The sequence below is a fragment of the Microtus ochrogaster genome, chromosome 15 (assembly GCF_000317375.1).
Source record: "Microtus ochrogaster isolate Prairie Vole_2 chromosome 15, MicOch1.0, whole genome shotgun sequence".
Lineage (NCBI taxonomy): Eukaryota > Metazoa > Chordata > Mammalia > Rodentia > Cricetidae > Microtus > Microtus ochrogaster.
In genome coordinates, this window is record NC_022017.1 from 20,400,742 (window position 1) to 20,422,330 (window position 21,589).

The 21,589-nt window shown below is 40.0% G+C and overlaps 1 protein-coding gene across 20 annotated transcripts in view; it reads left to right on the top strand.

Annotated features, from left to right (window-relative positions):
- Kif21a (kinesin family member 21A) overlaps nt 1–21,589 on the top strand; it is a 119,651-nt gene that overhangs the window by 76,535 nt on the left and 21,527 nt on the right. For 12 of the 20 annotated variants that reach the window (XM_013348837.2, XM_026782667.1, XM_005354320.3 and 9 more), the window contains exons 12-27: nt 2,359–2,397; nt 5,775–5,865; nt 6,592–6,718; nt 7,116–7,304; nt 7,527–7,726; nt 8,431–8,538; nt 10,053–10,121; nt 10,311–10,525; nt 10,633–10,786; nt 10,976–11,170; nt 11,733–11,834; nt 12,519–12,684; nt 13,165–13,185; nt 16,473–16,533; nt 17,142–17,196; nt 19,159–19,373. In XM_013348837.2, coding sequence (XP_013204291.1) covers nt 2,359–2,397; nt 5,775–5,865; nt 6,592–6,718; nt 7,116–7,304; nt 7,527–7,726; nt 8,431–8,538; nt 10,053–10,121; nt 10,311–10,525; nt 10,633–10,786; nt 10,976–11,170; nt 11,733–11,834; nt 12,519–12,684; nt 13,165–13,185; nt 16,473–16,533; nt 17,142–17,196; nt 19,159–19,373 — 2,007 coding nt within the window. The remainder of the gene's footprint in view (nt 1–2,358; nt 2,398–5,774; nt 5,866–6,591; nt 6,719–7,115; nt 7,305–7,526; nt 7,727–8,430; nt 8,539–10,052; nt 10,122–10,310; nt 10,526–10,632; nt 10,787–10,975; nt 11,171–11,732; nt 11,835–12,518; nt 12,685–13,164; nt 13,186–16,472; nt 16,534–17,141; nt 17,197–19,158; nt 19,374–21,589) is intronic. The other 8 variants (XM_013348839.2, XM_026782668.1, XM_013348849.2 and 5 more) reach the window with 3 other exon arrangements.

Here is a 21,589-nt window from a genome sequence, read left to right on the forward strand (position 1 = left end):
CACACACAGCTACATACACATACACACCCGACATGCACACACCTCATTCATATAACTACACTAACACACACATGCACACGCACGCACACACACATATACACACATTACACTCAAACAGCTACACACACATACACACACATACATACTCCACTCATGCAGTTACACACACATACATACACACAAACACAAACACAGTACACACAGCTACATACACACACACAACATGCACACACCCCACTTACATGGCTACACTCGCATACACACACACACAGTACACACAGCTACATACACACACAACATGCACTCACCCCACTCACATGGCTAGACTTGCATACACATACACACACAGTACACACAGCTACATACACATACACACCCAACATGCACACACCTCATTCATATAACTACACTAACACACACATGCACACGCACGTACACACACATGAACACACATATACACACATTACACTCAAACAGCTACACACACATACACACACATACATACTCCACTCATGCAGTTACACACACATACACACACACACACAAACACACACACACACACCTGCCACACGAAAAAAGGAAACTCTAATAGCGTTTCACTAATCACATTTAGGTCTAAGTATCTTTTATATCTATGTAGTATAAATTCTTGTTTTAAAAATATAAATAAGCTCCCATCTTAGGCAAAGGCCTGAAGCAAAGCAAACACAAAACAAAGGCTCAGTGGTTAAGAGCATTGCCTGCTCTTCCAAAGGTCCTGAGTTCAATTCCCAGCAACCACATGGTGGCTCACAACCATCTGTAATGAGGTCTGGTGCCCTCTTCTGGCCTGCAGAATATTGTATACATAATAAATAAATAAATATTTTAAAAAAACAACAAAGGGCTTCAGCAATAATAATAATGGTAAACAACATAAAAATAATAGTAGACCATTTGTAATCTTTACCAAGAAACCATCTACTTTAAGCACGGTAGTTTATTATCAATGCAAGCCTAAGTTACACTGATGGGGGGGGCACTGTTTTGTGCACACAGATAAAGAAAATTTACCACTCACACATTTAGTCAGGTGCCTTTGGATATCCGCCTTTGGATGAACTACAGAACAACATTCTTCAGTCTCTCAGGCTGGACTGCACTTGGATGCAGTGGTGCTCGTTGGACACTCCGGAAAAGTGGATCTTTTCTTGTAGACTTTCCCTTTTCCTAGTCATTGTGCTCAACTGTCTGGTCCCTGGTGAATATCCCTCTGCAGAACTTTCTCAGATTGCTAGTCTCATTTTATAAAAGCAACCCAAGAACAAAAAATGACATGAAACCGCAAATAAGATTAAAAGAGAACTGACTTAATAATTGGTAAATCAGCTCTCTGTTTATTATTTTAAATATTGATGATTATAAGAGGAATTTTGGGGTTCTAGACAGAGTATGCTGTATGCAGATTGCAATATGCCTAATTGGAGGCTAACACAGCTATATTGCCTACATGACAAATATCCATATATAGTACATTCCATTGAGTCAAGATCCCTAAGCTTTGTATATTGAATATTCTTTAAGTTATATTTGAAACCTATATCTGTAAATTTAAAGATTTTTTTTGATATTCCACTTAAAGAACAGTGTTACTAATGGAAAGTACTAAAATTTTCATTTTATTTCCACCTTTGCCTTAGTTATAAGCCCTTTAGTAGTGAATTTTTAATCCCAAGCTTGTTAAAATTTTATCTTCAATTAACAAGAATGTACTTTTCACTGTTCGTATAACAGCCATACTCATTTGTCTGTAATACCATCTCATATAATTTTGATATGAGTTTTTTTTAATTTAGCTTTAGTGATGATTATATGTATAGTAAAATAAAGTCAAGTTCTTAAATTTGTAACTTCTATGTCGTATTAGTATCATTATGGTATAAAGGCATTACTTAATGAGGGTCTTTTAATGATACTATATAAAAAAAACTTTTGAAATATTTAAAAGGAAGAGGATGTTTTTGAAAATAGGCTTACTTTCGGGGAAAAATGTAAAGATTGATCTATTTCTTGCTAAAATAACAATGACATCCAAACAGGACTTATCAACTCATGTAAACTGAGACTGCATTTTACTGCTAAAAGTTTCCACTGATTGTCTGTATTTTCTTCTTGGATAAGATACTACTGACTTTCTACTTTGTAATCTTAGGACATGTATTGCCTTTTTACTGTGTATTGTCCTTTAATGATATCTTTATGGTTTATTTGAACGTCTTCCAGCTCATGTATCATTTTCCCTTCTTACCACTTTTGCTTTTACTGTCTGATTTGCCCTCATTGGCTTGGCCTTCCCATACTGTGCCTCGTGATTTGAAGGCTACAGAAACTTGAGGAAAGCAATCGAGAAGAAAGAAGGTTGGAATATTTCCCAGGTTTTTTTTGTTTTGTTTTGTTTTTAAAATTAAAATGTCATTTAAATACTTCTTTTCCATTTGCAAGCACATTGTCGAAATTGTAGACTATAGAATTGTAGGCTGCTTCAGACTAGATTAGCTGTGTACTCCGAAAGGAATGATTTTTATTTTTAAAAAAAGGTAGAAAAAGTTAAAGTATTTAAGAATAACGAATTCTGTAATTAATTGCATTAAAATGCAAGTCATTTCATTAACTATCAAATAAATTGCCAGAAGTATGATGATTACTGTACCCTGTTTAGTAAATAAGCAAACCTGCACCATCTGATTAATACGCAAGCATCAGCATTTCTGTACCTAGGGGGTGCTTGTGAACTGAGTGGGAATTAGTAACTGGGCAGTGATTGACATTTTGTTGTAGTAAAGCTGACTAATTGTCTGTAGTTCACACCAGGCCTCAACTAAAGGTCATTAATTTGGGCCAGTCTATTGATCCACAGAACTAAAAAAATATAAATGCGAAATTTTGTATTTTTTTAAAATATTTAAATTAAAAATTAAAAAAAATATTTAAAGCTGACAATACAATGACCCTTTAAAGATACATGTGGAAACATGTTGCTACGTTAAACTACTCAGTTCCTGAAATATGTGTGTATATGTGTATGCGTGTGTGTATATAATATACATATAGACTTAGGGAATGGAAGCTACTTCTGACTGTGGTGTGATCATATAGGACAGCAGATGCAGGGCAGCTTAGTGTTCTAGGATTATAGCTCCATCATAAATACACTTGCATGACTGTTTCAAAGAAGGCAAGTCTGTTGCAGGAGCCACAGGGGAAGCCTGACATTCTGTATTAACAAGCTCCTGGGGAGACTCTGGCAGTCGGGACGTCTGCCCTTAGTCCTTTGTGTGGAAGACTTCTCAAGGGCACATTTATTTCTTTATTTTATTTGCCAGATGAAGAGTTTAATTTCTAGATTCTAATTTTGTATAGAGTATAGATTTAATTATGACCCATTGTTCCTTAGATAGCATTTGGGAGTATCAATTTGTTAACATTTACCAAAGAAAACTCGACTGCTTTAGATACAGTATTTATCAATATCACCTTTAAAGCTTAAGCTTTACAGGTATTTTTTAGAAGCATGTTAATACATATCTATGATGCTGGTTTTTCTGTATCAGAGTGCAAGGAGAATTTATGATCAGAGGTATAAGTCAATGATAACATCCAGCTAGGCTGGATACTACTAACTGCTCGAGGGAGCAGGAGGGTGTGGTAGTCAGTTACTCAGACTAAAGGTGTGTGGCCATAAACCAGAGGAAAGGAATTTCACACATACTGTACTGTAAGAAGCCACAGTAGTGGAGATTGTATATACACTAATAGGAAGTAAGAGAGCAGTGGAGGGGAAGAAACCTAATGACCCATGTGACCCTCTTTCCCCACGCAACCTCTGTGTGTTTTAAGCCTTGGGATCAGCCTCTAGCGCAGTAGTATTTGAGTATGTGTTACTGGCCTTTGAATAGGATTCGATTTGTCATAGTTGTTCACTCCATATGGTTCCTAGTTTTCTCCCAGTTGATTTTCCTCTAATACAGTGATTTAATGACATCCATGAAAGTCTGTTGCAGTTTGACTCCAGTTATGACTATTGTATTGCTATATCTTTTTTTAAAAAAAGATTTATTTATTATGTATATAGTATGTTCTGCATGCATGTATCCTTGCACGCCAGAAGAGAGCACCAGATCTTATTATAGAAGGTTATGAGCCACCATATGGTTGCTGGGAATTGAACTCAGGACCTCTGGAAGAACAGTGCTCTTAACCACTGAGCCACCTCTCCAGCCCTATATTGCTATTCTTATTGGCCTTTACTTCTCACTCCAAAGGCATTACTGTGTTCCATGCATCTTTATAATATTTCAAACCTTATTTTCCACTCTAACTTAGCTGATATGTGAGACACATAGGAGTACTCAAACACAGGTATTAATAAGGATTGACTCATTTAATAAAAACTAGTTTAATTTATTCTGTGCAGGCTGTAGATGAATGAGTGATAACCATATACATATGATTCTTACTCTCAAGAGACTTCTAGCTCAATGGGAATGACAGATCAAATAAATAATCACATAAATAAAAAAATTAAAAAGGAAACTGCTTAGGAGGAAAAATATTCATATTATTGTTCTGACTATAAAAAATATGCAAGAATAGAACCTGGAGTTAAATGTTAGAGTTAAATAATAATAACAGAACCCAAATGAGGTCAAATTATTTGCTTATAACCTAGATATAAGCCCAGGTATGAACCAGGAAGCTCTTTATCTAGCAGAATATCTAATGGTAAAGTGACTATCATAAAATGCTTCTAGAAAAAATTTCTTTGGAAATATTGCTGTATTTGACTATTCTTTTTAATCTTAATGAGTTTAAAATTCCACTAATAACACAAACCATATAGATTATATAAGATTTGCTCTGTTAACATTACTTTACTAAAACATCTGCGTCTAGTGTAACGTCTGTGCATAGTTTGTTATGCCTGCTAAACCCAAGAAAGATCAGAGTGATTGGGGCCTGCAAAAAATTCACTCACTGTAGTCTTCGTCCTTCGCTTAGGACTGGCTACCAGAGCTAAATGAGCTGAGCCCTAACCATTGTGTGGTTGTGCCTGTAGCGAACGGCTCCAGTTTTTATGGTGAAACTTGTAGCAGACTCTGCAATTTCTGAGTCAGTCAGAGGACAGCCTGACCTTCAGTCAGTTTGGAATTTGGTGACCCACACTGTCCTAATATAATATTTTGGAATTTGAGTCCTAATATAGTGAGAAAACGCCATATGCTATGCAGACAGCCTAAGACTAGCCACAACACTGATGGATACAGCCATAGAGACAGACTCACTGTGGCAGAGTGATTTTGAAGCTGTAAAATTAATCTTAAATTAATTAGGATACTAAAAAGCATCCTTTTGTAGCTTTCTATTTATATGAGAGACGTTTTCATGAATTTAGATGGGAGCCCAAACTTTCTGTTTGGGGTTCTTTTGAATTTAAATTGCGGTGTGTTCCACTTCATTGGCAGTTACTGTCTCTTACACTCTTACACTTAGGTGTATGGCCTGTTGTCAATATTTCTAGAAGAGAAACTTGCTTCAGAGCTGTAAATGTTTACATTGTTGGTCACGTGGTGAGACCTTGTTTTTTCTAACCATCAGACAGAGCAGCTTTGCTTAGTTAAGTGATTAACCCTTTCATTTCATTTTTACAATTTTTTTTTTAAAATCTGAGAGAAAAAAAGTGAAGACTTTCCCTTGTACTTATCTCATATTCCTTTTCTCTCTTTTTGATTTTGAAGTGTGTCTGGGAAGGAGGATAATGCAGACACTGACCAGGAGAAGAAAGAAGAAAAGGGCATTTCAGAGAAAGAAAATAATGGATTGGAAGTGGTAAGTACGGGAGAATAAACTTATAAATTGTGGTCACTAACATACACAAACTAGATGGAAGTGAGTAATATCTGTGAACTAAATCATATCTGCCATTTCCTGCTTCCTTGAGGACTTTTTTTCAGAGTGGTCAGCTCTTAAGTATGACAAATCTCAGGCTAGTGCATTGTGAAAATTGTGTGTGCATGCAGATGAGATACCGTGAGAGACGAAGACCTCTGCAGGACAAAGTTAGTGCGGAGTGACCTTAAACTCTTGCAGTGGTTTTGAACTAAAGAAAAGGAAGATTCGGTGTTCGGGGAGGAGGTGGCTTAGTGGGTAGATGCCCCATGGCAAGTGTGAGGACTGTCCCAGATCCCTGGCATCTGTGTAAAAACTGAGCATGGCCTGCGATCCGAGTTGGCATGGCAGGACAGACAGATTCTGTCTGGGAGGTCACCAGCCAGCCAGCCTAACCCACGCACTGGATTCAGAGCCAATGACAGGCCCGGCTAAAAGGAGTGTGGTGGAAAGTGACAGAGGAAGACACTGGACATCCTGCTCCGGCATCTGCATGGATAAGTGTTGATGTACAGAGCATACAGGAGCACACACACACACACACACACACACACACACACACACACACACACACACTGACAGGTCTGTCTTTCCGCACCTCTCCTACTGAGGAGATGGGTTTGCTTGCCAATACTGTGCTGTTAACAGTCTCAAATCACATTGCAGGAAGACAATCAGGAGGTGAGTGATCATGAAGAGGAGGAGGAAGAGGAGGAAGAAGAAGATGAAGAAGAGGATGACATTGAAGGGGGAGAGAGCTCTGACGAATCTGACTCCGAGTCAGATGAAAAAGGTACCTACTCCTTAGCGGGAAGGCAGGAAGCTCACATCAGGAAGTCAGCTGGTCACATTGGGAAGCTGTTGGTGGGAACCTCAACATTTTCTATTTTATATCAAATGAAAACAATATGACCTGTAAGACTACTCTAGCCTCGTGCATGCTCTAGGCCAAAGAGCTGTTCCTTTCTACATGAGATCTAGTCACTGTGATTTCCACATTTCTTCAGTGCACTTGGCACCTGCCATTGGCCACCGTGAACAGTCTCATTTTAGAGTATGGTGTAGCCGGGAACTTCCCCACACAGCTGCCGAGCGACTGCATGAATGTAGATAATGGCTTTACATTCTTGCTTGGTATGATGATGACGATCTTTTGGCCTACTCTCAGTATTTTTGTCTTCTGTGAATAGCTAACTATCAAGCCGACTTAGCGAATATCACGTGTGAAATTGCAATTAAGCAGAAGCTGATTGATGAGCTCGAAAACAGCCAGAAACGGCTGCAGACGCTGAAGAAGCAGTACGAGGAGAAGCTGATGATGCTTCAGCATAAGATCCGGGACACACAGCTGGAGAGAGACCAGGTGCTCCAGAACTTAGGTGGGTCTTCTGTGGCACCGCCGTCCGCCTTCGAGGCACGTCAGTCGCAAAGCTTAGCCATCACTGAATGACTTGAGTAGATAATAAAGCAAGTGAGCCCAAACCTCTAGGAGAGAAGAGCTCGGGCATGATCTCGGCCTGGGAACTGGGTGTTTGTTCCAAGTCTGTGAAATGAAAAGCCGTGCCTTACAAAAACCCTGCGTTCTTCCCCTTTGCACCCAGGCTCGGTAGAGTCATACTCAGAAGAAAAGGCAAAGAAAGTCAAGTGTGAATACGAAAAGAAGCTTCACGCCATGAACAAAGAGTTGCAGCGACTGCAAACGGCCCAGAAGGAGCATGCCAGGCTGCTGAAAAACCAGTCTCAGTATGAGAAACAGCTAAAGAAACTGCAGCAGGATGTCATGGAGATGAAGAAGACAAAGGTACTGGTACCGTCCCTGTTCCGCTCGGGGGATGCCAGGCTTGAGAGCTTGAAACAGAACTATTATTGTGGCTCGCTCTTATGTCAATAGAAGAGTAGCCCATGTTTCCTACCAGCTTAAACAGGTACTCAGCTTCCTGTGTCTGTCTGTCTGATCATGTTCTCATTCACCGACAGGTAACATCTAGAGCTTGATATGTATTATTTCCATGCGTAGAGTAGCGCAAAGCCAAGGAAACTTCATGCTTACATCCATTTTTGAGTAGGGATTATCTTAAATATTGCACCCAAATCAAGGCAGCTTCTTTAAAATAATCACATGGACATGACTTAAGAAGTAAATAATTTATGTTGTATGGTTGTTGTAATGACCATAGCCACATTTATTATGTTCTTTCCCTGTACCAGACTCTGCTATAAGCATCTTCCAGTATCAATCCACTGAGTTTTCACAGTACACAAGGGCATTGTAGATGAGCAAGTCAAAGCCTACAGAGGTTATAGAACTTGTTTCGGGCTCACTCATCTACTGATACTAAGTATCAGAATTACATACATAGAGCACTAGCTAACCTGACAAAAGTTCATTGAAAATATAATCATCTAGTTGACTAAAATACACTGTGGATTCCACCTGCTTCCATGTAATTTACCAAATGTATCTGGTGATGGAGTAAGTTCAATAATGTATATATCTAACTTTAGGTGCGTCTAATGAAACAAATGAAAGAAGAACAAGAGAAAGCCAGACTGACAGAGTCTAGGAGAAACAGGGAAATTGCCCAGCTGAAAAAGGATCAACGCAAAAGAGATGTGAGTAGACTCTGCCATTGTGCAAGATTGTTTTATGAAGGGAGGCAAAAATTTTTAACTATCGTAAGTATAGGTTGAGGGCAATAAGTATTAGTTATATAAAATGACATTTATTGTCACATCTAGATTATAGTAATTCAGTATAACTATTTAGGGCCGATTCATTGCCAAGCTGGGTGACCAGGATGTATCATCTGGGGTGATAACTGGTCCTTGATAAAAGATAACTTTCTGAGAACATGAAGCATTTTTGTCTTCACCTTCAGAGTTCTACTTTCATGAATTCAGATTTTGAAGGTAGTCTAATTCATCAAAAACACCCTTGTTTTTGTTAAAATCTTTACTTTTATTATGGTTAGTTGAAGAGAAGGAGGAGAGAGGATGGGAGGGAGCAGGAGCTCGGGAGCAAGTGCAGGTGCCGCGGTGCTCAAGCGGAGGTCAGAGAACAACCTTCAGGAGTTAGTTCTCCTCCACCGTGCAAGTCCTGGGGATGGAACTCAGTTGTCAATCCTGGCAGCTAGTGCCTTTTACCCCCTGAGCTATCTTGCTGGCCCCACATCTTCACTTTATATTGATGAATGTAAAAAAAAAATATTGCTTCACATTAGAACGCGGGAACTGAGCAGAGACATGGAGAAAGCAGTTTACCGACTTGGTTCCCATGCCTTGCTCACCTTGCTTGCGTCTACAGCTCAAGACCACCTGCCCAGGAATGACATTGGCTACAGTAGACTGGGGCCTTCTACATCAATCATTCATCAAGAACACACCTCCACAGACACGCCCACAGAACAGTCTGCTAGAGATAACTTCCCAGTTAAGGTTTCCTTTTCCCTGGTGGCTCAAGTTCCTGTCAAGTTGACGAAAACTAGCCAGCACACCCAAGTTACCATCCAGGGCCTAATTGCATGAGTGTATGTTTTCCTGTGTTTAAAACAATTTTACTTAATTGTATGTATTAAACATGACTCTTGAAAACAGTCAGGTCTTCTACTGTTTGTGCCTCAGTGAGTCCTTAAAATGTCTAAGAACAACTGGATGAGAAGCATCTGTAAAGCACTTAAAAAAGCACTTGCACTTAGTAAGCACCACCCTGGTAGTAACAGTAAGCATGCAGATGACTTTCTGTTTGATTGGGTTTTATTTTTTGTCCCCACCCCCACCCCTGTTTGATTGGTCGATGGTGTAGGCATGCACATGCCATGGTGCAAATGTAGAGGTCAGAGGTCAGCTTTCGAGAGGCAGTTCTCTCCTTCCACCATGTACTTTCAGGGGCTTGAACTCGGGTTTTTGCTTTTCCTTGCCTAGCCGTCTCACCAGCCCAGAGACGGCTGTTTCAGCATCTCTTGCTGTATTAAAGTAGCAATAGCCCTATGATGGGTATGAGATCATCAGCCCAGATTGTGCGAAGAACTTGTGTTTCCTGGCAGTAAGAGGGAGCGTGTTAGCCTAAGAGCAGGGCACTACATTGTGCTTCAGTTGTCCATTTCAGCATGCTGAATCTTGTTTTATAGCATCAACTTAGACTTCTGGAAGCCCAGAAAAGAAATCAAGAAGTAGTTCTGCGACGTAAAACTGAAGAGGTACAGTAAGCAAGCTTACCATTTGGAGGGGCCATTTTGACTTTGGGGAAAATAATGTATTTCTTTTCTTTTTACTTTGTGGTGCTGGGGATTAAATCTAGAGCTTTGCATGTGATAGGCAAATCCTCTACCCAGTCCCTGTAACAGACATTTCTACAGAGCTTAGACCAACCTCTGGTGCTATTCCAGGTGACAGCTCTCCGTCGGCAAGTAAGGCCCATGTCTGATAAAGTAGCTGGGAAGGTCACTCGGAAGCTGAGCTCGTCTGACAGCCCTGTCCAGGACACAGGTTCCAGTGCAGCTGCAGGGGAAGCAGATGCATCCAGGGCAGGCACCCAGCAGAAAATGAGGATTCCTGTGGCAAGGGTCCAGGCGTTACCAACACCTACAACGAATGGAACCAGGTCCTACTGATTTTGAATTGCCCTGATGCGATCCTTGTGTGTGTTCATATTGAATGCTATGTAACTAGGTCATAAGTAGTTATATTTGTCTTTGTAATTGATTACAGGAATAAATATCAGAGGAAGGGATTGACTGGCCGGGTGTTCACTTCCAAGACAGCCCGCATGAAATGGCAGCTCCTTGAACGCCGGATGACTGACATCATCATGCAGAAAATGACCATTTCCAACATGGAGGCCGACATGAACAGACTCCTCAGGGTATGGGAAATAGAAACTAGATCTTCCTTCCTTAGCTGGCTGTTAGTCTTGCTCTTCCATACTTGTTCTTGGAAGCACTGTCTGCTTCTATAGTGTCATTTTTGTCTTGACTGCACTGTGTGTGAGTTTTCTTAAAATTTTCTTAATTCCAATATGGGTTTCTTTGATTTTTTTTTCCTTTTCTCATAGCAACGGGAAGAACTCACAAAAAGACGAGAGAAACTTTCAAAAAGGAGAGAGAAGATAGTGAAAGAGAGTGGAGAGGGAGATAAAAACGTGGTTAGCATCAGTGAAGAGGTGGAGTCTCTAACTGCGAATATAGATTACATCAATGACAGTATTGCTGACTGTCAAGCTAACATCATGCAGATGGAGGAGGCAAAGGTGTGTACTGTAAAAGACAGTTTTTTTTCTTGTTTTTCCTTGTTCATGGGAGAAGGTCTCTCACTTTGGCTGTCCTCAGATTCTGTGTGTGTAAATAAAGATGTCCTTCAGTTTCTGATCCTCCTGTCTTTACCAGATGCTAGAAGTATGAGTAAATATGATGCTCAGGATTGTAAAGCTATTTAATAGCTTAAGGAGAAGAACTTTTGTCTTATATATCTTTAAGAGCATGTTGAGTTTTATATTCTGTCATTTTCTATTTATTGGTTTAATCTGATTCTTAGGTTTTATACGTAGAACAGGTAGTCTACTCTCCTGATTTCTGTTCTGACCTTGTGATGTTCTTATATTATACATGCATCGTTTATTATGTCTTGCGTTGAATTTTTAGCTGTTCATGACTACTTTTGACTGGAACACATGTTTATTGTGAGAATCATGTAATATTTTCCTGAGTAGGTTATTGATTTATCCACACTGTCAAGTCAATTCCGTAGCCTGTTGTCTTCTGTTTAAATGAATCCAAATTAAATCATGATCATTCCCCACTGGTCTGATGTAGGAAGAAGGTGAGACACTGGATGTCACTGCTGTCATTAATGCCTGTACCCTTACTGAAGCCAGATACCTGCTGGATCACTTCTTGTCAATGGGCATCAATAAGGTGAGATTTAACTCTTCCCGAAAGCCTACATTTTGACCATTTCAGTTTTGAATATCTTCTTCCAGTCACCCTCCTCTTAGTGAAAATAGAGTGCAATAAAATTCTTAACTGAAAAATAAAATATTTTTCTTTAGAGCCACGTAAAATGTTATGAGCATCTGTACTGGTTTTACTGGCTCTGTATATTAGAACAAATAAACGAAGAAGAAATAAAGCCTGTTTTATCTTAACAAAAGATTTTCAGGGAAAACAGATTTTGTATCACAACTGGCTTGCTGCTAGCTCTGTACACCTCAAAAGAAAATCAGATTGGAGAAATACCACCCTACTTCTTTGAATGTAAGCCTAATTTGTCACCGGTTGGACACTTACTCCCAGTTGCTGAAGGTGGTGACAGCTGAGTCACCTGCTCCCCATGCTGGACCTGCATTAGACCCTTCTTACACAGCCTTCTCACACTTCATCCTTACGATGTGCCAGCCAAGGAGGTCTTGATTCCTAGCTCTTCACACAGGAACTGAGGGTCGGGAGGATGCTATTTCAGACAGGGACCTCTTAACAAAGCAAGCAGAGGAGCTGGTTTGCATTAAGGTCTGTCTGATATCACAGTCAGCATCCTAAGCATTTTAATGTAGTGGGCTTTGATTTCTATGATCTAAGAGTTTGCTTCTCTGGTTGTTTCAGGGTCTTCAGGCTGCCCAGAAAGAGGCTCAGATTAAAGTCCTTGAAGGTCGACTCAAGCAAACCGAAATCACCAGTGCTACACAAAACCAGCTCTTATTCCACATGTTAAAGGAGAAGGCTGAGTTAAACCCTGAGCTGGATGCCTTACTAGGCCATGCTTTGCAAGGTAATTTGGATTAAATTTTATGTCGATGACTTGCATGGTGGCTTTGCTCTTTGGACATTGTTATCTATATTTCCTTCCTCTATGGCTTGTTTGAATAGATGCTATACGTACTTAGACTTTCAATAAATATTCTTACTTTAATTTGCATGTGTATGTAAATTTGGGGGAAAGTAGTTACTGTCATTCCAAGAAAATTACCCACTTAAAGTTACTTAACCATATCAAACCGTTGGCTTCTATGGATAAAGGAGACCAGGAAAGTTTCTGAATTGGTTATTTAAATGACTTAAAAGATTAACCAAGTCTCATTCCCTCTACGCCGCGTACCTAACTGTGCTAAAATGCATCTGTGTTTGTTATGGCATCTGTTCCGTGTATCTTAACATCGGAGCATGATCTTGTGCTATGTGAGAGTTTTAAGGTTGGATCTGTTTTGATTGGAGTATTGCTTTTTGTTTCCTTCTGCTGTTGTTTATCCAGATCTAGATAGCGCCCCACTAGGTGAGTATGTTTAGCTTTCTGTGTGTCGACAGCTGCATGAGTCACTAATTGTCCTTTGCACTAATTGTGCCATATAGTTCACAGCGTTTCGTTGGTAGCCACTGTTTCTGCATGACCTTCTTTGAAACATATTCATGATTAAAAAACAAAACCCACTAAATCTTTTTGTTAAACATTCTTGATTTTGAAATCCCTAGATGTTTAAAGAGGTTGGCTTGAGCTAACCGTCAATTGAGCTCAATTGTGGGATTAGCTATGTTCTCTGAATGCTTTCTCTCTTACAGGAAAACATGCAGTCTATTTTCCTTTTTAATTTTTTTAAAAAATATATATATTAACTTGCATCCATTGTTTTAACTTCATAAATAACTTTCTTTAGTATATAGTCTTATCTATTCCTTCAAAAAAGAAAATTAAGAATATATATTTTTTAATAAATGGAATAAAATACAAGGACTTTGAGCACACTAATATCGTGGTTATAATCATAGGCATCATATTTTTAATGTAGAAGAGACTATAGAGATCATTGCACATAGAAATTTTTTTTAAAGATTTATTTACTTATTATGTATAGTATTCCACCTGCATGCCAGAAGATGGCACTAGATCTCATTATGAATGGTTGTGAGACATCATGTTGTTGCTGGGAATTGAACTCAGAACCTCTGGAAAAACAACCTGTGCTCTTAACCTCTGAGCCATCTCTGCCAGATATGGGAGGGTGTGGGATTTTAGCTGGTATATAAAACAAAAAGAGGATGAGGGGTCACACAGCTAAGGAGTGTACCAGCAGATCAGGGCTCTGCAGGAAAAGTACATGGTTTATAATGGTGAAACTTGACGTTAGAGGCTAAGGCGGGATCCCCACCCCTTACTACACTTAGCGATCCTACAGATTTTGAGGAACATTTTCGCTTTTCTCATGTTATTCCTATCTTTATTAGGAGCATATATTCTACTGTACCCCTATTCTAGTACAGGTTTTCTAGGAGCCTCACGGAACTTAGCATATAGTTGTATGTGTGGTTAAGATTTATTGAGAATTATAAGAACATACAGCGGTAGTATAAGGGGAAGCACACAGACGAGCCCACAGGAGGCCACGTTCAAGTTCCTTTGTTTGCTTCCATCCGTGAGAGACCTTAGAGAGTGCAGGCCCTAGAAACCAAACACAGCAGGCTGAGCCAGGGAAATGTACTGGACAGTTATCACCACCCAAGGTTCCTGTTGGGGCCAAGGGTCTTTAGTATATGTGCCTAACTTGTACCAGATTCTAGGCCCCCATACAGAAAGCACTTAGTCAGCACTAACCATTGTTTGTATAGTTTAGACCTCGTGAGCATCCTTTATTATTTTGTCGTTGACCAGGGATACTGAGAGAGTTGGCGTTTTGGAAGTTAGCCAAGGTGTGTATAGGTTTGCAAGTAGGTGTTTCTACAGGAAGAAGTCACAGGGCTTGTGCGTTAGTTCTGTTCCATATGCGACTTCTGAATGCCAACACATCCCTTTTATCTAAAAACTTAATAAGAAATGGTGGAAAAGCACAAATATTTGGTTCACTTCCAGGGAGGTTAGATGGTAAAGTCTCTACCCTGGTATGGGCGAGCAGAACACCTGGGAGTTCTGTGTCTGTCTGAGTCTGAGTGCTGCTCTGTGAGAAGCACATCTGATGGGCTTGTGCTCGCGCTAAGGACTGTGTGCTAGCTCCCAAGAGCAAGTACTTCACATTGGTTTCAGTTTGCAAGACGTATCTAAATTGGTGACCGGCTGGGGTGGGGTTCTCTTGGCTCTGACCATGTTGTGTATATACAAAGCATAAGTTATCCTTCTGGAAGGTGTATATTCATAAGTAGGAGTTAAGTATTCTTTAAAACTGAGTTTGAACTTCTGCCTTATGTCTCAAGTTCTATTTATTTCCCCCACTGTCTGTAAGGAAAAGGGTAGGAAATCACATCCAACTGCAAACACCAAGCAGAGAGAACAAACTGGAAAAGGGGCGGGACAAGGCTGTAAATGCCCCAAGCTCACCCCCAGAGACATTCTTCCGCCCACAAGGCAGCAGTGCCTCACCATTTAGCTCCACCTCCTGGGGACCAAGTATCAAATACCTGAGCCTGTAAGGGATAGTTCTCATTCGAAAGTGCCATACCTCGCCATTTCTTTATAACCCCAATTTTATATTATTAACTAATTCAACTATCCTAGACACTCAATATTCTGTTTGAGGACTAAGTCCTCAAACAGAGGACTCTTTTGAAGAGATGGATTTGAGATGCATATTGTCTTCAAGACCATTTCCTTCCCCTCTCTGAATCCTAGACATGGTTCCATCTTAGATATTATTTCCAATCTTTACTAAACTTTCTCCAAGGTGTGTACTCGGTGGTTGAAGGAAGGGAACATTAGAAGAGAGGAAGGAATTGGTTGATCCGTGTCCATAGTATACTTACACAATGTAAATGTGTGAATGCCGTACATTATATACTTAAATTGCATCATGATATTATTTCGTTTTGTGAATGACTTTGTTATAAAATGTGAGTTTTAAAAACCTGCATGTGTGTTAGGGGATGGCTGACAGTTAACTAGTTTATGTTTTGTAGCGGTCTCAAGCTGCCGATTTCCTAGTTATTTCTGTTTTTCCTTGCCTGCTACAGTTTTTGCTGATGTGGCAGTTTTTACAGTAGTTGGCACAGCTGTTGCATGCACACCTGTTGTCTTTGTCTTCCGTGTCCCTGTGGATGACATGCATGCTGTTGTGTGACATCTGAATAGCTTCATATATGCTCTTTCTACTCGAAATTTTGAGACGGGGGAAGGTACCTTACTAAGCTTGTATAATTGGTACAGTATTAGAATGTTTATGTGTTCAGGAGGCTAGTGATTGGCCAAGTGTACTGATGGGAGCTGGTGCAGCCTTTGTGTGAGCTTTTGTTTTTCATCAGTGAATGTGTGTGTTTGAATAGGACCGGTATGCAAAAAGTATTCATGTAAAGTAAAGGTGTGTACTCATCGGGTAAATATATAACCGAATCCCCATTCTCTGAATACTATTTTTCTATGTTTCACTGTTCAAACTCATGATTTTCCTGTACGCTCCGTACATTTCTCCTCATCCTAACACATGCAAACAAAGGCGCTTCTTAGAAGTATTTTTCTATAGTCTATTTTGATTTAGCAATCCACACCAAAGTGCCGGTGTTGAGACGCTGAGCTGATGTGTGTATGTCTAGCCTGGGGATGAGGTCCCCATCCAACTTGGCGTTTTTTTCCCTTCTTTGTAGAAAATGAAGAGGACAGTAGTGACGAAGAGGCACCTTTACACAGCCCGGGGTCAGAGGGGAGGTAAGAGCTGCAGAGGCCGCCACACTTGGCTTACTTCCGTAGCGTTCTCTTTTATGATTTTCATTCATTTTAACTATGTGTATTTGTGTAATTATGTATGTTTGTGTATGTCTGTGGAGATTTGCGCACATAAAGTGTAGGAGCCTCCAGAGGTCACAAGAGGGTATCGGATGCCCTGGAACTGGAGCTACAGGCCGCTGTGAGCCACTCATTGTGGTGCTGGGAACGAACTCAGATGCTCTATAAGAGCAGTAAATGTTCTTAACCATTGAGCCATGTCTCCAGGCCATCATATAAGACTGTTGACACTCAACCCTTACTGCATTAAGCAATTACCTTAAAATAGAAATAATTTTTAATTTTATGGTCAGTAATAGCCCTAGGAACAGTAATATGAAAACCAAAGACATGCCTGTCATAAATTTCAAAATAAAATATTTAAGGAAGAAAAATGGATTAATTTTTAATAAATCTATCTGAATTTCAAATGTTACCTTTCTGTGTTTTCCACAGACTTAATTTTTTTCATAGTTGTACACATAAAGGACATGCAGTTCTGTGTAGTAACTTTGAATTTAATCTCTTAATTGGTCCTTATTTATATGCAGCACGCTGTCTTCAGACCTCATGAAGCTCTGTGGTGAAGTGAAATCAAAGAACAAGGTAAGGAACATCGCAAATGTCAGGCAACTGTTTTCCCATTGTTCTCTATCTCACGAGTGAACTGCTCAGCTTCCTGTCTGGCTCTCAGCAGAGCAGAAGCTCAGCTTCTCTCGTCCGTAAGGAACTAATTTTATCTTCTCTATAAGGAATAATTCAAAAAAAAAATTAAAAACTTCTCAGTTGAGACTTAGGGTTTACTAAATTCTTACACTGTTTCTGCATGATACAATGTAGAATGGAAGCAGAGTCTTAATTGGTTAGTGAAGTGGTAAACTCTACAATGGTGTATCAGTCACTTAAGTGACGATCTGTGAAACTCTAGCACTGTTTTTTTTTTTTAAGTGTTTCTTCCTTGTTAAGTATTCTGAGATTATTTATAATAGAAATTTAGGGAGAGGGAGTTAGGAACCATGCCCTAGCTCAGCAATAAACACCAGTTAAGTGTTGATCAGTTTTCTTTTTTTGTAGGAATATCAGCCCAAGGCTCCATTTTCCTCATGATAAGCCTTAAATATGGATTTTTAATATAAAATTTCTTTCTTTCTTTTTTTTTTCTTTTTCTTTTTTTTAGAAAAATACTCATGAGTCTGGTGAAAATACATCAATAGATTTTTGTATGGCCTTGAAGTACTTGCTTTCCAGTATATAGTTTGTATTTTGTTCTGAATGATCAAACAAGCTACCAAAACTCAGGTTTTGTTTTTGGTTTTTGTGGTGGTTTAAAAGCAGATAGAATCTCGCAGGGCTTCCTGTTTTAGGCTCTGTGAAAGCCTAGCCTATTCAGTGAGGCCTACGTGAGATGCTCAAGAGACTTGGGAAGTGAGGGCCACAAAATAATCCACTGTGCTCTGCCTTCCCACCTGTGCGGTGGGAAGGACAAGATGGTAAAAGGTGTCCCCAGGGCTTTCTCATTTCAAATCACCAAAGCTTTTCTTTTACCTGCTGCTTCTGAACTGGAAAGATACGACATAGGACTCATTTCCTTCTTTTCCTTTGAATAGTGAAGTCATTTCATGATGTTAATAAGGCCCACAGCAGTGCTGTGTTAACGACATAGAATAAACAGCAGAATACAACACAGTGAATTTTCCAATGAGGAGCGTAAACTCATTATTTAGGATATTAGAAAAAAACCCACTGAAAATAAAAATGAAATTTGTATTAACAAAGCATTTAAAGTTAAGCAATGTTAGAGTTTAGCTGAGCTTCACTGCAATGGATTTTCCTTTGGCGTAATTCCTTCCCACTTCCTTTCTTCATTCTCTTGTCTTTGTGTCTTTAAAGCAGTTACATGCTGAGGGAGCTGGTCACTTGTGGCTGGACAGCACAGGGGTGTTAGTGGCCTTTGACTCACCTTCGGCTGACTTTGTCACTTCTGCTTGAGTTACCACAGAGAGATGTTCAGCATCCCTGTGCTTTCTTGTCCTCTGTTGTGAATAAGTTACTTCTCCACTGCGGACATCACAGCATTTAAAAATGCCCCTGGCACATCCAAATGCTGGTCGTTACTGTGGCCTTGGAAGGTCTTGTCTGGCTATGACTCTGCCTTGTCACTATCACACATGTTGTCTTTGACATTTTGAACTTTTTTGAAATCTAATACTGGCAGTGCTGAAGCATACGTGGCTAGCCCTATATAGGGCAGTTCTATTGAACTTGTCTGTATTGGGTTTCGTGGTCTAAGTTGATGAGGATGACTGACCAGGCCTTTTCCTCAAGACGGCACCAGATGTCATTACAGATGGTTTTGAGCCACCATGTGGTTGCTAGGAATTGAACTCAGGACCTTTGGAAGAGCAGGCATTGCTCTTAACTGTTGAGCCATCTCCTAAGCTCCATACCTGCAAGGAAAAGATGTACATAATATTTTTATCTATTGCAGACTAATTAAAAAAAATCTCTGCTCCCTAATCAAGTTCTGTGCAAAAGTCTGGCCCTGATTGCTTCTCTTTCCATCTCTAGGCGCGAAGGAGAACCACCACTCAGATGGAGTTGCTGTATGCAGATAGCAGTGAACTAGCCTCAGACACTAGTGCAGGAGAGGCCTCCTTGCCGGGTTCTCTTACACCTGTTGCAGAAGGGCAAGAGATTGGAATGCATACAGAGACCAGTGGTACTTCTGCTAGGGACAAAGAGCTTCTTCCCCCATCTGGCTTACCTTCTAAGATAGGCAGCATGTAAGTCTGACCTGGCTATACTAACTCCCTTCCTTTTGGCTTTTTGTTTTGTTTATTAATATGCATGTTTCTAATTTCTTATTTCTGTTGAAAAATAATCAGTCTCTGGTTTTCAAAGCAATTTCTGTTAGGTGTTACTGGCCCCAATTTTTGTTTGTGTATGAATATGTTCTCTGTGTGTGTGTGTGTGTGTGTGTGTGTGTGTGTGTGTGTGTGTGTTCTGTATGGGCGGGGCTCTAAAGCTGATGTTAGGTGTAAGCTCAATCATTCTGAATGTACATATTGAGGCATGGTCCTTTGCCAAACCCAGAATTCTCTCTCCAGGCCAGCAAGTTTGCTCTTGGAACTCCCTTTTTCTGCCTGCACTTGGCTGGGATTACAGGAGGGCTACCACAGTCACCAGTTTTTTATGTAGGTGCTAAGCACCCAAATTCTTTCACGTTTGTGTGGGAAATACTTTCCCCGCAAAAGGAAGTTTTTCACCCTAACCATAGTGATCTGGAAAATCAAAATAACTTAAGATTCAATGTTATCTTTTGACTTTAATCTCCAAGTTTTAGGATTGCTCTAAGGGCAATACCATTTTCTGAGTAATGATTATAGGCACAGTTTATTTAGAAACACTTCCATTAGGCTAAAGTTATACAAATAAAATTAGTACATGTCAATATAAGCTTTTAAGACTCAAGTTTACTCCAGATTATCTAGGATCTGGTTCTAATAACCTGGTAGGATAATAAATCATTGCTGACCCCTTTAAGGAAAAAGGCTAAAACTAATTATAAACTTTGTGCCTTTCAGGTTTTCCTATTTTAGTTTAGGTTTTTATTTTGTTTTGTTTTGTTTTTGAGATAGGGGCTCACTGTGTAGCAGCCCTGTGTAAAGCAGACTGCCCTCTGGCTCCTGAGTGCTGATATGAAAGACTGTACTCTACCACTCGCACCCCCCAGCCTTTCACCTTGAAGCTCACTGTGTGTCGGGGCCAATGCCCATACAAAGAACTTCATAGAGAGGAGCTGCAGTTGTAACAACAAAGCTCTTCTTCTATTACAAGTGACCCATGGCACTCTCATTTTCTGTTTTGAGAACAAAGAGAGACTTCCCTGCACTGGATAGTATATGTGCATACTTTCCCTGATTTTGTTAGTGAGCCTGCGTGCATGCGTGCGTGCGTGCGTGTGTGCGTGTGTGTATGTGTGTATGTGTGTGTAGTGTGTTTCCCTTTTAAACATTACCTTTTAGATTTTTATTTATTATTTATGGATCTGAGTGTTTTGCACGTGTGTGCCTCATGCCTGTGAGGTCAGAAAATGGTGTCTGATACCCTGGAACTGGAATTGCACACTGCTGTGAACCACAGTGGGTGCTGGGTCTTGAACCCGGGTCTTTTTAAAAAGCAGCAAGTGCTTTTACCCACTGAGCCATTTCTTCAGCCCCTCACTTGTAAGGATTCTTCAGTGATGTTTTTGCAAACTAACTCTCAAGTTATAATCTAGCAAATGGTTTCTGATATGAGTATATGTATATGAGAATATTGCCCCTAAAGCAGCATGCAAATAAGCAACTCTACAGATAATACCCAAGTAATGAACTTGCTGTCTATGTCTGTTTCCCATAATATTCTTCATTTCATGACGGCGTTTCCATTATCTTCCATGTATCAGTCCCGTCTACCTTTAGTTGCAGAATTAATTTTAATGATAGAATTTTCTTGCATGTGCTTAAGGAGCTTATGTGATTAATACTGGAAGCTGCTAACCAGTGTAGCCATGGCCTCAGTACTGTGACAGGGATAGTGACACAGATAAGGGACTGTCGGGGCCTTGTGTGTGCTCAGCTTTAGTCCGCCTTATGGCAGGCACTTTAGGAACCTCAAGACTAAGGCTGTGGCCTGGAATCCACATTCAGGTAATATATTGATTTATAAGTGTATCCTTTATGACATATTATGGAAAATGTCTCTTAGACTTTGCTTCTTCATACAATTTGCCTCTAAGTTTTCATGAACTTAGAGGGCTAAATTTATGATTCCTGACACTTCCTTTCCTTGTTGGAGGCAGTCTCATGGAGCCTAGGCTGGCACCAAAGTCACTATGTAGTCAGGGCTAATGCCTCCACCTCCCGAGTGCTAAGATTTCATGCCTCTATCACCTTGTCAGGTCCAGGTCCTCACAGACTGGAGGTTTGCGCTTGGTTCAGGCGTACCCGTAGCTCCC